The sequence below is a fragment of the Mustelus asterias genome, chromosome 13, assembly GCF_964213995.1.
Source record: "Mustelus asterias chromosome 13, sMusAst1.hap1.1, whole genome shotgun sequence".
Lineage (NCBI taxonomy): Eukaryota > Metazoa > Chordata > Chondrichthyes > Carcharhiniformes > Triakidae > Mustelus > Mustelus asterias.
This window is the reverse complement of record NC_135813.1, coordinates 26,103,095-26,117,128: the sequence shown is the minus strand read 5'-3', so window position 1 is coordinate 26,117,128 and position 14,034 is coordinate 26,103,095. Positions and strand designations below refer to the sequence as shown.

At 37.2% G+C, this 14,034-nt stretch overlaps 1 protein-coding gene across 1 annotated transcript in view; it reads right to left on the bottom strand.

Moving 5' to 3' along the window:
• Window positions 1-1,201: 1,201 nt before the first annotated feature.
• The window catches only part of LOC144502528 (uncharacterized), a 112,409-nt gene continuing 99,576 nt past the window's right edge, over window positions 1,202-14,034 (bottom strand). The window contains exon 23 of the mRNA XM_078226590.1: window positions 1,202-1,329. Within this exon, the coding sequence (XP_078082716.1) occupies window positions 1,244-1,329 (86 nt within the window). The 3' untranslated portion in view covers window positions 1,202-1,243. The remainder of the gene's footprint in view (window positions 1,330-14,034) is intronic.

Below are 14,034 nucleotides of genomic sequence, written 5' to 3'. Positions count from 1 at the left end.
TTCGTTAACTTGATGAAATAGGCAAGGGAAATGATTAAACAGAAACACTGACATGTAAATATCAGAGCATTGTGTAGCTATCAGGAAGCATCTTTATAATTATAAATTGCAGTTGTTTGCATAATGATTTATTTTCATTTGCAGTGAATAGCTCAGTCCTTGAAAAAGAACGTCAACTCATTGCTGAAAAGTTGCTCAGAGTGATGTGTTCTGATCTGAACGCACTGACTGTGATAAATGGAAAAGACTTTGTCAAACTTGCTCAGACACTTGTTGATGTTGGTGCTCGCTATGGATCCTTTCCTGTGGCTGATGTCCTTGGGAACATGAATACACTCGCTCTGAAACATCTGCCCAGAATGTACAACCAGGTGAAGGTAAAAGTCACATGTGCACTTGGAAGCAATGCATGCTGGGGAATAGGTGTCACCTGTCATTGTCAGAATGTTGGCTCGGAGTCCTACTACATTCTAACAGCACATCAGGTAGAGGGATTGCAAATGAAGAGATATGTCCTAGGCATTAAAGAAGTAGATGGCAAAGAAACTGGTGAGCAGGTTCACCAGTGGGTATTGAATGTACTTTCAGAATTTGTCATGTCAGAGATGCGAACAATTTATGTCACGGATAGCAAAGTCAGTTCAGCCACACTGTTGAAAGCTGGAATGTGCCTACGATGTTCAGCTTGTGCATTAAACTCGACAGTAAGGAGTGTACTTAATGAAAGGACATTACAGGCACAAAACATGCCAGAAGTTACTGAACTTGTGAGTAACTGTATACAGTTAATGAGTTCGCTGGAACAAGGCACCGTCACTCCAGAATTATCCAGCCTTCTTGAAGGGCAGCAGGTCCCTTGTTGCTGGAATTCTGTCGCAGATTCTCTCCTCCTTGTACATGAGAAGTATGAGCAGTTACGAGAATTAATCAGTGGAAGGAAGGAACTCAAGCACCTCCAAAATTGCAATAAAAGTTTGTTGAGCAATCTTTCAGCCATTTTGGCTCCAGTAAAGCAGGCTGTAATAGAACTGAGTTGTGAAAACAAACCAACATTACAGCTTGTGCTCCCAACCTATGTAAAATTAGAGAAACTTTTCACTTCCAAAGCTAATGATGCTGGCACTGTAAGTAAACTGTGCCACCTTTTTCTGGAGTCTTTAAAGGAGAACTTTAAAGTGGAGACCGCCCACAAAGTAGCAATGGTCCTTGACCCACATCTGAAGCATTTGAGGTCTGTGCCACACTACCAACAAGAGGAGGTAATCAATAGAGTTTGTGAAATGATTTCAGACATTGGACAGGCTCGTGAAGATGTCATTGAATTTGAACCTGCAAGAAAGAAAATGTGTGGGATTAATGAAAATCTGAAAGCATCACCAAAGAAAGAGGTGAACCAGGATGAGCGAAAAGATGAAGTTTTTCAATATTTAAAGGAACCTGTGCCCAATAAAACTGTAGATCTGTTCAGTTACTGGTCAAATGCCACTCAAAAGCATCCTAAGTTAGCCAAACTTGCCTTTTGGCTTTTGGCTGTGCCAGCAGTTGGTGCAAGAAGTGACTGTATGAATAATTTTGGTGAGACATTTTCAGGAAAGCAAAAAGGCCAGCTGACACCTGAGGTGGTGAACAAACTGATGTTTTTGAGATCAAACTTGCAATAGCTGCCTCTCTGTCTGACATATTGGTGCTCTAAAGCAGAACTAAACCCAGGTGGTGAAGTCAGTTTTATTACATAACTTTTTCTTACTGTGATAATTTTTGTCTTATTTCTGTGGTCAGGCCACGCTGTATTTGTTAAGATGTTATGGAGATGAGCTGCTCCTGTTGGCTTACTGAGTTTATTCAGTGAGTGGCTGGACCATGCAGACCAGGAATGGCCCAGATTTGATCCCTTGTCTGTGCTGAAGTAATAAGCGAATGAGCTGTAACTGCTTTTTGGGCCATGTTACTATTAATCTAAGTAAGTAGTTAGAACATACTGATCATAAAAATGTTTTTCTGAACTGAACATTTAAGTTTATTGATTGCATAATTTGCAACGAAATGGTTAAATTTACATTTTAATTGAAGCCATCATGCCAAGATTGGAGCATGCATTAAGTTGCGGGAAATTTGTGGTTTGTCCATTTTGTGCTTCCAGCAACCACCAGGGTCAAATCTGTGTGATCTCTGTCTTTGTTACTGTTGTCTCTGGCTATACCCTGTTTATATGTACCAAATGCACAAAGAAGAATATAGTTCCAATCTTAACTGTTAAAATGTAATCGATAACGAGAGAAAAGAAAATTGATTCCCAGCCAAAGTTTGAGTCCCTCCATGGTTCTGCACTCAGCCTGTGCTCTCCTGGCTTTGTATTTTGATTATCTTTAATATAGGCAGTTGTCTAAAATTACAATGTATGCAGATGGTGCTGTTGTATATTACTTGTCAAATTCAGTGGAGCTATTATCTTCTACTATGAGATACGTCTCCTGTTTCAAAAGTGGTTATCTGACAGTCATTTATATAATTAAAATGTCATGTTCTCTGACTAGAAAGTTCCCAGACTATGAAATTTGATGTCCAAATTAGTGGAACTTGATGAGAATTTAATATTAAATATTTATCTAGATGAAGTCTGACTTTCAGATATCTGCTAAATGTTTTGAAGAAAATATTGCACCAAAGTCGCTCCATTTGAGACATATGAGGGACATTGGAAAAATACTGAACACTTGATTCATTTTAACTGGTTTTATTTTAAACTAACAAAGCCATATACTCAAAACCAAATATTAACATACAACAATCCAAAAATACATAGTGTGACAGACAGTACTGTAACAAAAGTGACTTAAAACCTTGAACATGAAACACAACAACCGACCAAAAAAACACAGCATATGAGCAACTCCTCACCCCAATCCAATTTTTGAGCACTGTATCTGACTCTTGAATCTAGTTTAAAGGAAGGTTAAAACCAATGCAAACTAACAGATGGACCAGCATTCATTAACCGCACTGATAAATCTCTACTAAATCCAATATAAAGAAAAAATTACAATGATGTTCAATAATTTATAAAATTGTTTTCTGCAACTACTCTCCGGGAGCTATTGAAAGCTATTTGCAAGTCTGTGTTCTACCAAGGCTATTCATCCTCTCACTGACACATGGTCCTTCTCCTTCCAGTAGCTACCCTTATAAATGTTTGTGCAAGCTGCTGTTATCCTGACAAAGGAATCCTTCAATGTTAGCCAGTTGGAGAATGCCATTGCACCTAGAAGTCTCTATTTGACTATGTCTGTGTTATTCAAAAGTACTTTCAAATAACTCTTTGAACCTCAAATATGCTACCAAATATGGGAGATCATACCCATAGACTAATTACATTCATGATGAAAGTATTTGGTCATTAACCCAGTTGTCCAAAGTCTGATGTCCCATAGATTTTATGAGTAACTCTGAGCTATATTCATAATATCTGGATCTACTTAACACAAAAATATATACAGTCTGCCATTTTGTGTATTCCTGAGATGAAATTTGTTAACAAAATCCTTTTTTCCAAATTGTATGATCTCTTGCTGTCTCACAGATTGTCAGACTTTTTCAAAGCATAGAGACACAAGTATTTTACTATTTAGGATATGTAAAACTCGGTTCTTCAATGCAAGGGCTCTGTGTAGTCACGTTAGAACTCTATGAATAGGAAGTGATATTTAAGCCGGATTTGTTCAAAAGAGCGTCACTTTGAATAAATTGTTATTAATCTTGTGCAGCCCAATCTTTAAAACAGCCAGGCTTCTTGTTGATCTGTATATATGAATTAAACTAAAATGGTGACATATTGGACTGTCATTAATTGTCTTGTTTAAGAATTTTCACAAACTTTCCCCTTGGAACCAATTGAATCCAAAACCAATCATTATTATGGCACAGAAAGAGGCCATTTGGCCCAGCAAGTCCATGCTGGTTCTCTGTTGAGCCATCCAGTCAAGCTTTGTTTCCCTGCTCTATCCACGTAACCCTGTAAGTTTATTTCTCTCAAGTACCCATCTAATTTCCTTTTGAAATTGTCAATTGTTTATGCTTCTGTCACCCTCATAGGCAGAGCGATCCAGATCTTGATGCATGTAAAAAGATCTTCCTTGTATCCTCCTTTTTCCCCCCTTCCCTCCTCCCAACCCCACATCTCTAGCCCAAAACCTTAAATCTGTGGTTCCTTACTCCTTGTATGATCTGCTAATGTGAACAACTTAACATTGTCCAAACCTGTCATTGTCTTATCCATCTATATCAAATCTCCCCTCAATCTCCTTTCCTCCAAGAAAAACCCAACTTTTCCAAACTAACCTAATCCCTCCTCTCTGGAACCATTTTGCCTTGGGATTAAATGTAGGACGTAATTTCAAGGGCTTTTACTTGGGCTCTGTTAATTATGATTTTCAAGGAAACTCATCAAAATGCCACCACTTGCAAGTCCTTTGGTAATACTGTTTTCATGCTTGAGCAGGGTCAACATGCCTACATATCGATAGACTCTAACTACACATTCATAAATTTTTAATGGTGAGAATTAAAGAAATTGATTAACATTTAGTTTAAATGCAATCAATTTCACCTCTTGTACCAAAATTACTAAGCATTCTGCATTTACGATCCAGAGTAAGAATCCCAAATAGAAAAAGCCTTCATTTTCACAACCAATTGGTGTTTGTATTTTCGTACTCTGGTGCTGTTCAGAAGCCAGGAAGAATGTCTGACTGGACTAATGTTTTCTATGCTATGAGAATAGCAATTTAAAAAATGATTATTTCTACAGTGGTTTGTAGAGATATAACATGAATTGAATAATTAGCATTTACCATGAGCTTTACATAATCTTGAATTAATAAAGACCCTCTGATTATCAGTAGAGTGTGGTCACAGAGCTTGGCATATAAAGGGTCACTTTTATTGTAGGGTGTGAATAACGTGCATGCTGGAAACTTTGGTTGACGTCTTCCATCCTGCCTTGAGTTGGTCTGGTTGGCCCAGTAGCATGAATGGGACCCCACATGTACTTGAGGTGTTGGTTTGCTGGGATTATGGCTCAAGCATGCTTGGTCTTTGAGTTCCAGCTTTGGTCCATACAATAGCTGATTGGATTGCCAAATGCCTTCCAAGTATTTCTAATTTTTGCTAAGGTTTCAAATATAAATCTATAGTTTTTAGTCTTAAGAAAAATCCCTCGCTTTATTGCCTGTGAGGTAAGGTATCTGTGCCACAAAAAAGGTTTTTCTCATGTTTTATCATAGAATAATTCACCAGTTGCTCAATTAAATATTGCATCTGTTGTGCTTATACAATTTCTAACATTGATAGTTCAAAGGCCCATAACTCTCCAAAAGGTTTCATCACCAACGGCTCCAGTAAGTATACCACTGGAGTGCATGTATAAGGTATCTGCAGCGCACAGTCCATTTGTTTTAGGAATCACCACAAATTTTCTGCTGCTGTTGTGTTGTGACGCATGCTTCCATTTAGTCTTACTGCACACCTTTCCGTTCAGGACTTCGTATTTTTTCTCCCAGAACTGTAAGAATTTAACCAATTTTGGTTTCTAATTTCTGTCCTTCTCTCACCTTCACATGGGTTACCCTAAAGATTTTCCCTTCCCTTATTTCTCCATCTCCATTTCTGGGTATAGGATATCAACCAATGTTGATGCAAGCCCACTGACACCCAAAGCTACCTTGCCTATACTTCCTCACACCCTGCATCTTGTATGCACTCCAGTCCATTCTCTCAGTTTTCCATTCTCCCAATTTCTCCATCTTTGTCACATCTGTTCTGATGATGAAACCTTCCATCTAGCATTTCCTGTATTTTCTTTTTGGCTCAACTGAGAAATCCTACCCTCTATCATGGTTGACTGGTCCCTCAACTGTGTCTGTTTCATTTCATGCACTTCTGTTCTCTCCTTCCCAGAGCCATCATAGGATTCCACTTCATCTTCCACCTGCAACTGCTTCCATATGCAATGAATCATCCTTTGCCATTTTTGGTATCTCCAGTGTGATGCCACCATGAAACGCATCTTTCTTTTCACCCCCTTTTCAGCATTCTGAAGGGACTGTTCAGTCTGTAAGCGTGATCTCAAGCTTCCAATCACCTGTAATTTAATTATTAACCTTCCTCCTATTCTGAGCTCCCTGCCTCCGTGTCCTCCAGTGATCCAGTGAAGTTCAGTGCAAGCTTGAGGAACAGCACCTCACCTTTTGATTAGTCACTTTACAGCTTTTTGTATTTGGCATGAAGTTAAACATTTTCAGATCAAAACCTCTCCCCTCATTTTTGTTTCCTTTCAGTGACTTTAGTTGGTATCTCACTTTTCTCCTCTTTTGTTTTTGGACAGTAGCTTTTCATGATTCTTCCATTTGCACCTTCCTTCAACATTTGCTTTCATACTTGTCCCATTACCATTTGGCGGCACAGTGGTTAGCACTGCTGCCTCAGCGCCAGGGACCTGGGTTCATTTCCGGCTCTGGGTGAATGTCTGTCTGTTGGAGTTTGTGCATTCTCCCCATGTCTGTGTGGGTTTCCTCTGGGTGCTAGGTTTCCTCCACACTCCAAAGATGTGCGGGTTAGGTTGATTGGCCATGCTAAATTGGCCCTTAGGGCCTGGGTGGAATTGTTGTTGGTGCAGGCTCGATGGGCCAAATGACTGCCTTCTGCACTGTAGGGTTTCTATGCTAGCTTATCTATGCACTCTCTTTGGCCTTGCCCACCAGGAACCCATCTATCATTTAATCATTGCTGCCTTCTTTCCCGTCACAGGCATTCCCTTTTGTTCATTTTCCAACTTTCCCCGTTTCACTTGCTTACAATCTATCACATCTCTTAATTTTCCTGGTACTAAATAAAAGTCCTTGTGCTGAAGTGGTAACTCTGTTTCTCCCTTCACAGATACTGCCAGGCCTGCTGAGCATATCCAGAATTTTCTGTGTTCCTTTTTTTAATGTTCATTGTCTCTGTACTGAATTATTTATTAGCTTTAGTTATCTGTCAATTCTAATCTCAATGCTAACACTTTACTTTTAAAATGAACAATAAATCGTTTTTTTTTTATTCACAGCACTGCAGGTCAGCAAGGTATAAATTCAAACTTTGCAAATTCCATGTAATGCCAGCATGATGCTGTATTATCCAAACGTGTTATCTTTCAAATTAAATGTTAGAATTGTGGCCTCAACCTGCCTTTTCTGTAAAAGATTTAGGAAAGTCAGTGATGAGTGAACATTTAAAAATGGTTTCTAAGTTAGTGAGGAAACATTTTAAGGTAGATTTCTTTCAAGGATTGTTTAAACATGGCTTGGCTATTGGGAGTATTTTAAACAGACCTTTTTTTTAAAGAAGTGAAGATAAACAAGGTAGGGGAAGATATTAGGTTATGGGAAGTGCAGGACAGTGGTACAACAAAAATACAACAGAACACTGGCCTTCTGTGCTGTAATCCTTTATGCTGCTTTATTAGAAATATATCTTGAGCAGCAACATCTAAAGTTTTGGACTATTGGATTGCCAAGGAGGCGCTATACAAAGTAGTCAGCTATTTTCAAAATTACATTTCTTACAAATTTATTTTAAAAGAAAACACTAAGCCGTGGTGTTACTGGAGTTAAAATAAATAATCAAAAAGCATTTAACTTAACTAAACATGCATTTTGCATTGCATTTCATAAACAACCTTCAAGAATGCTATCCTGCACCTGAGATTCATTTTAGCATCAAAGAAACCTGTTCTGTGGTGTATCTAACATTATTTTCACAAGGCTCCATTTCATCATCCTATGTATAAAGCTTTGCAGTGCTGTTATTTAATAATATGACATATGTTCTTAAGTTGATATACTATATAAATGTACTTATTTTTCTAATAACATTCTGAAACTAAATAGTGAAATTGGTACCTGCAGTAGCCAGGGCAGCAGTTCAAACTGTTGCCCTAATTACAGTGTTCACAGTTAGATGGCAACTTCAACTCCGTTAAGCTAATATGTGGAATAAATGTAGTATGAAGTAGGTACAACTTTTGGGGCTTGTGAACATAATAGAAAACGTGTTTAAAAAGTATTCTTTGTATTTTCTTTGGACTTGTACATACATAAATGTGTCCTCCATTCATTAGATATAATTATATCTAAATTCCTAGCTCTTTATAAATCTTGCTACCACTGTTCAAAAATTAGTTTGAACCAAGTTGCATGTTGGTATTTGTGTTTCTCTCCCAAAATTATAACGAATTGCCCTGCTACAATATCTGAAAAAATTAAATGATTACAATATGTCAAAGATTCCATTTTTAAAAACAGATTATTTTCAATACTTCATGTTCAGTTCAATTTTCTAAAAGCCTCAGTTTAAAACTTGAAGTAAGGGATGCCACACCAAGGCAATTTTTTACAAAGTGAATTATTGTGGGCAAATTCATTTTTTTTGCACTTTTTAAAAAGGTGGATTATCCACTAAAATTACTGTAGCTGTAATTTTTATTCTTTGAATCTGCCTACCTCCTTTAATGTCACAGCCAATGCTCCACATGAGACAGGTAATGCACCTGTCCTGTAAAATATTCATGTAGAACAGCTTAAGCATGAGCCATGCAAGCTTGATTATTTAAATATCTTATGACGAGTTTGTATGCCCTGTCCCTGGATATATATAATTTGTGCATTTTTGGTTAATAATGTTGATCAATACAGAAACGAGTAAATTATCATCTTTTTGGCATGATCAAACATATTAATGGGAAGCTTTCTTTCAAGCTGCTTATGGAACTAATTTATACTCATGCTCTTCCAACAAAGTCCGTTTTGTGGAGAAGATACTAAATTTAGACTTTTTACCTCTTCAGTGAGTAATTACCTGCCCTTTTTTAAGTTCTGTGAGAACCATAGATTGTGGTTGTACTTGCTAAGAAATGGGAGAAAGTAGCTAACCTTGTTGATTTTAGTACTGTCACGAAAAAATTTTCAGCCAAACCATGAATATCCAGGCCGGAATTCTCCGGCCACTCACGCTGGCGGGATTCTTCCGTCCCATCCGCGGGTTTCCTGCGGGTGTGGGGTGACGTCAGTGGGAATTCCCATTGACAGCGGCGGGACCAGAGAATCCTGCTGCTAGCAAACAACACCTCCTGCTGGCCGGAAACACATGGCTGGGAGACTGGAGAATCCCGGCCCCAGAGTAGGATGACCAATCATGCTTTTTTTCAAGACCAACACTGCATGTCTTTCCATATTTTATGGCCTTAAACTTGAATTAGGGACAAGTGTTTTAAGTCAGGCTCCCGTTAAAGGACACATGTCTCGAGAGATCTCTTCTATCCATCTCGGTGAACTTTCAGTTATTGTGCACTGAATGCTGAATTAAGTATTTCATGTACTCTGACCTGGGCATTAGTTTGAATTTAGAATCATATGTAAAATTCCAGAGATTTTATGAATTAGATGATTGTCTGCACAATTCTGTTACAACTTTTATAGACCAATTACATGGAATTTTCTTTTAATAGGAAAAATGACCACCTCAGCTTTTGATCCTTCCTATTGTAACAGTCTCAGTCGATGAACCTTTGACGCTGAACTTTTTTTCCTGTGATGAATATCACGCTAGTTAAATTGATTCCTTCACATAGATGGTCTGATTTCCCTTCTCAGCTGCAAAGATCGAACCTGAAGCAAGATGGCTGTGCCTTATCTTCAGTTACAATGTGAATCTTCATTCACAGCCCTACATTTGTGGGAGTATTCCTGGTAGAGACTTCATGTGTCTGGATATACTATATCTGTTTAGATGACTTCATTCCTGATTCTGACAGAAGGTATCTATGAATTCTTGGTAGAGGATATGAATGTATTTATATATCTGTTTGGATAGGCTAATTCTTATCTTCTATTAGCAGCAATGCTATAAATGATTTGCATCTTTTCATTATCGGGATGTAACCAGCCTTTTATATACAAGTATGATTGTCTTGTCTTTGTGTGACAACCATTACGTGGTTACAGCACTGGAGGAGGCTACTCAGCCCATCATGTTCATGACAGCTCTTTGTAAGTGTACCTCAACTAATCTGACACACCTGTCCTTAGCCCTATAAATCTTTCCTCTTCCATGTTTATCAGCCTCCAATGCAATTTCAGGTTGTGCATTCTAGATCCTAACCATTCAACCTTGTTCTGAATTAATCATCCCAATACTGCTTTCTGTATCTAGATCAATCGTAGCCCCTTTGTAGGATTCTAAGAATTTTAGCACCGAGGTCCAACAGCTGATGCTGGTTCCACTGCCATGAAGTCAATTTTCCCTCATCTTTTCCTCAAAACCTTTAATAATCTATTCTTTGGGTTTATAATAAAGTTCTAATTGATTCTTTACTTGTGATAATACATACTGTAATAATGTATTACAGGAAAATATTTAATAACGTCCCTTGCAAAAGCTTATATGTTAAGTACTTAAGTGCATTTATTATATTAAAGACACTGTAGGAATGTATATTGTTGAGTCTTCAACCCATATTTCCTAAATGGGCCCCGACACTTGTTCAAAGCATTTTGCCAGTGATTAGCTGTTCGAGGAAAAAAAAAGTAGCAATAGGGCCACAATTATCATCCTATATCTTGAGAGGAATGAGCTTCTATTACCTGAGTTTCATTGTGGGGTAAAAGCCTCCTGATATCTTAGGATGGATGAGCATACCTGGAGCAACAGCCCTATTTAAAATCTTTTTGGGAAGACTAGCTAGAAGGCTGTCAATATTAGCTTTTTTAGTTTGGCAGTAACCAGAGTCACTCCCTACCCTAGGCAGGATTGCCCCGCCCTATTGAGCAGTATCCAAGGGGGACTAAGTTTTCTACAATGGACAAGGATTGTATGTCCCACTTGGGGAAAACTGTCTAATCTGTCATTCTGTTCATTTGAGGTCACAGTGTCAATTGCACTCTTGCATTTGTAGGAGTGAAACCAGGTTTCCTTCTCAAAAAATGATCGAAGAACCCTTTTTAATGTCATTGGATGAATATGGGAAACTAATTGACTATTGTGCCAAGCATATGTTTTTTGCACAAAATTTACATCAGGAGGAACAGCCCAATTAAATGGGACCTCTTGAGATCTTGTCTTACTGCGTTTGGCCTCTTATTGCAATACTGTGTGGCATCAGCACGCTAAAACAGTTCTAGAGACATGTCTTTTGGCGAAGAAAGAAATGATCATAGTGGGTACAATTTTGAAAATACTATCCATATACAAAAGATTGATTCTTGGTCTTGGAAATTATCTGCCAGTGTTTATGTGCTGTTTCTGGAAGTTACTCAGCATTTGCTATATTGTTTGAAATGGACTGAGTGAAGGTAGTAGAATAATGACTCAAAATTTTGGAAATGCAAGAAAACAACAGTTGGAGAACAGAGCTGTTATGATGCTGATGAGCTTAATATATTGCTCCATTAGTAGAGAAATTGGGAATATATTTTGGGGTCATTCCAATGTAATTCACAAGGGCAGGTTTGCAAATCGGCCCATTATAAAGCTGAGTGGGTTATATTGGCAGAAACCTGAAATGGAAGTTGCTGTTGTAAATAATAAGGAGGCATTATCACCAAAATAAGCCTCCTGGTGATACAGTACACAAAAGCTGGCTGAATTTTACTTATTGCACCAGAGTTCCAGGAACCTGGTAATGCTGTATGATTGTTCCAATATCTGTTGTTAACCATTTCATATATATTAAATTTCAAGTTTGTAGAGTGAATTCAAGACATGCCTTCTTTGTGTCATTCAAATAAAGGTACCATGTTTCCTGTACTTTGAAAATGTCTAAGAACTGAATATGGAATTCAATTTTAATGTATTTAAATATTTAATCTATTGTTACTTCAGGCATCACATTATTTAAAATTTAGACAAAAATAAACTACATTAACTGTAGTCATGGCACCCAGATTTATATATAGAGAATACAGCATGGTCAGGATGTATTACAAAGCTATATGGGTTCTGATTGTGTTTTTTTAAACCAATGCATTATATGTAATTCATCAAACATAAATATATTTGTATTAGAGAAAAGGATGTGCTACATTAGCCAGAATTGCTGGTCTTGAGTATTATTCATTAAATTGCACCGGTAAGAAATTATTTTACATTGAAAGGTGAGGAAGAGACATCAGACATTCGGTATCAGAAATAAAAATCCAAATCAAACAAAATGTAAAGCATAAGGTTACTTTGTGTGTGTGTGTGTGTGTGTGTGTGTTAGAAATTGGACTGATATGTTAGGGTCATATTCTTTCACTGGGCCTTTAAATGTATATGTTTGATTTTGTTGAGACCTGTAACAATTCATTTTTTTAAAAACATGGTTGCTTTATACACCTTCGTATGGAAATTTATCTTCATATGCCTGTTATATAAACATTGTGTTCAGATCTCTAAAACACTAGTTACGTTATCTGATGTGACATTGGAGGGCATCAGTAGAGGCTTTCAAATAAGATCTGAGCATGTGCCATATCCAGTATTGTGTCAAAAATAATGTCTTGATCAGCCATTTTTTTGACAGCAGATCTCGTCATCCAGGCTTGATGACTGTTGCCTATTTTATTACTTTCAGTTTGTGTAATGATACTTTTAACAGTTTTTACTGTATTTTGTATCCTCTTCTGAAATATATAATCAGGTTTTATGCAATTATAAATATTACCACATCCATAAATTGTTAATCCATTTGATTGTCTTCATTTCATTGCTTTCTTTCATATTTTTATTAAATTAACATTGGTATTTTTAAAAAAGTTTACTTCTTACTGGTGGTCATTTCAGTACTTGTCTAGATTTAGATCTGTATCTGAATACAAGTTGACATGGTGAAATGATGGTAATTGAGCTGTATAGGATTTTTAAATTAAAGCTATGTACAAATTTTAATCAATTCAAAGATTACCTTATTAAAGCATTTCAAAGACTGAAAATTTAATATGTAATTTGGTCACAGTAAGAAATAAGTATAGTTTTATATACAAAATATTGTGTATTCTTGAATCCAGCCAATATAATAGTTTTTAATGTCTTGTTCTGGTCAAAAAGCTCATGAAGAGCTGCCATTAATCAAATTGCTTGTTACTATTTGATAAATCAACCAGTTTGTTCTAAAATGAAAGTTAAATATATAATTTAGAAGTTTTCACTTAAATGATATGTAAAAGCTTAACACGCTGATGCAGCTTGAGAGGACTCCAACACTGTCCCACTGAGTGGTAGGCCGAGATTCTCAATATGAGGAATTCCTAATCCAGTACATTCTTTCATAACAAAGTACTAAATAGAGACTAAGCATTTTGTACAGATGCAAAGATGGAGTGGGGCTGGGTGGTTGGAGGGCTGGTAAGCAAATTACCATTGTCTGTAACTAGAGTGATGCTAACAAAGACCTGGGGCAACCTGTCCCTTCACCAGCAAAGTCTAAAAATGGGAGAGCTAAATAGGAGAAGGGCAGGAAAATATGCATAGTCAAAAGAGTGCATGTTTCTGGTTACCATATCCAGCTTCTGCATTGAAGGGCAACTGGATAACCTTCTCTCCTTTCAAAATGCTGATTTGCAGATTTTGCTTGAAGAGAAAATATACTACTTGGACAATCTATTTGGTGTTTTTTTTTACTGAATCAATGTATGAAATATTGTCATTGATCTCACTTCCACCAAACTAAGTGAAACCCATTCTGTTTGCAGTTATAAGTTGTTGATTTACAATGATGTCTTATGTGAGCCGTGTCATACAAATCAGTGTGTTACATACATATTTGTGACTGAGAACCATTGTCAGTGCTGGAGGCTCAGCACAAAGACCTTTGAGAATTTTAGTTTGCATTACGGATGATAAAACCTGTTGTTCACAAGGCAAAGTATTTTACTTCATATGGTTGCTGCATTGTTTAATGAAATGCCATTCATTTGCTGGCATTACACAATAATGCTGAGGTCTGCCTTTGATTTACAATCAGCC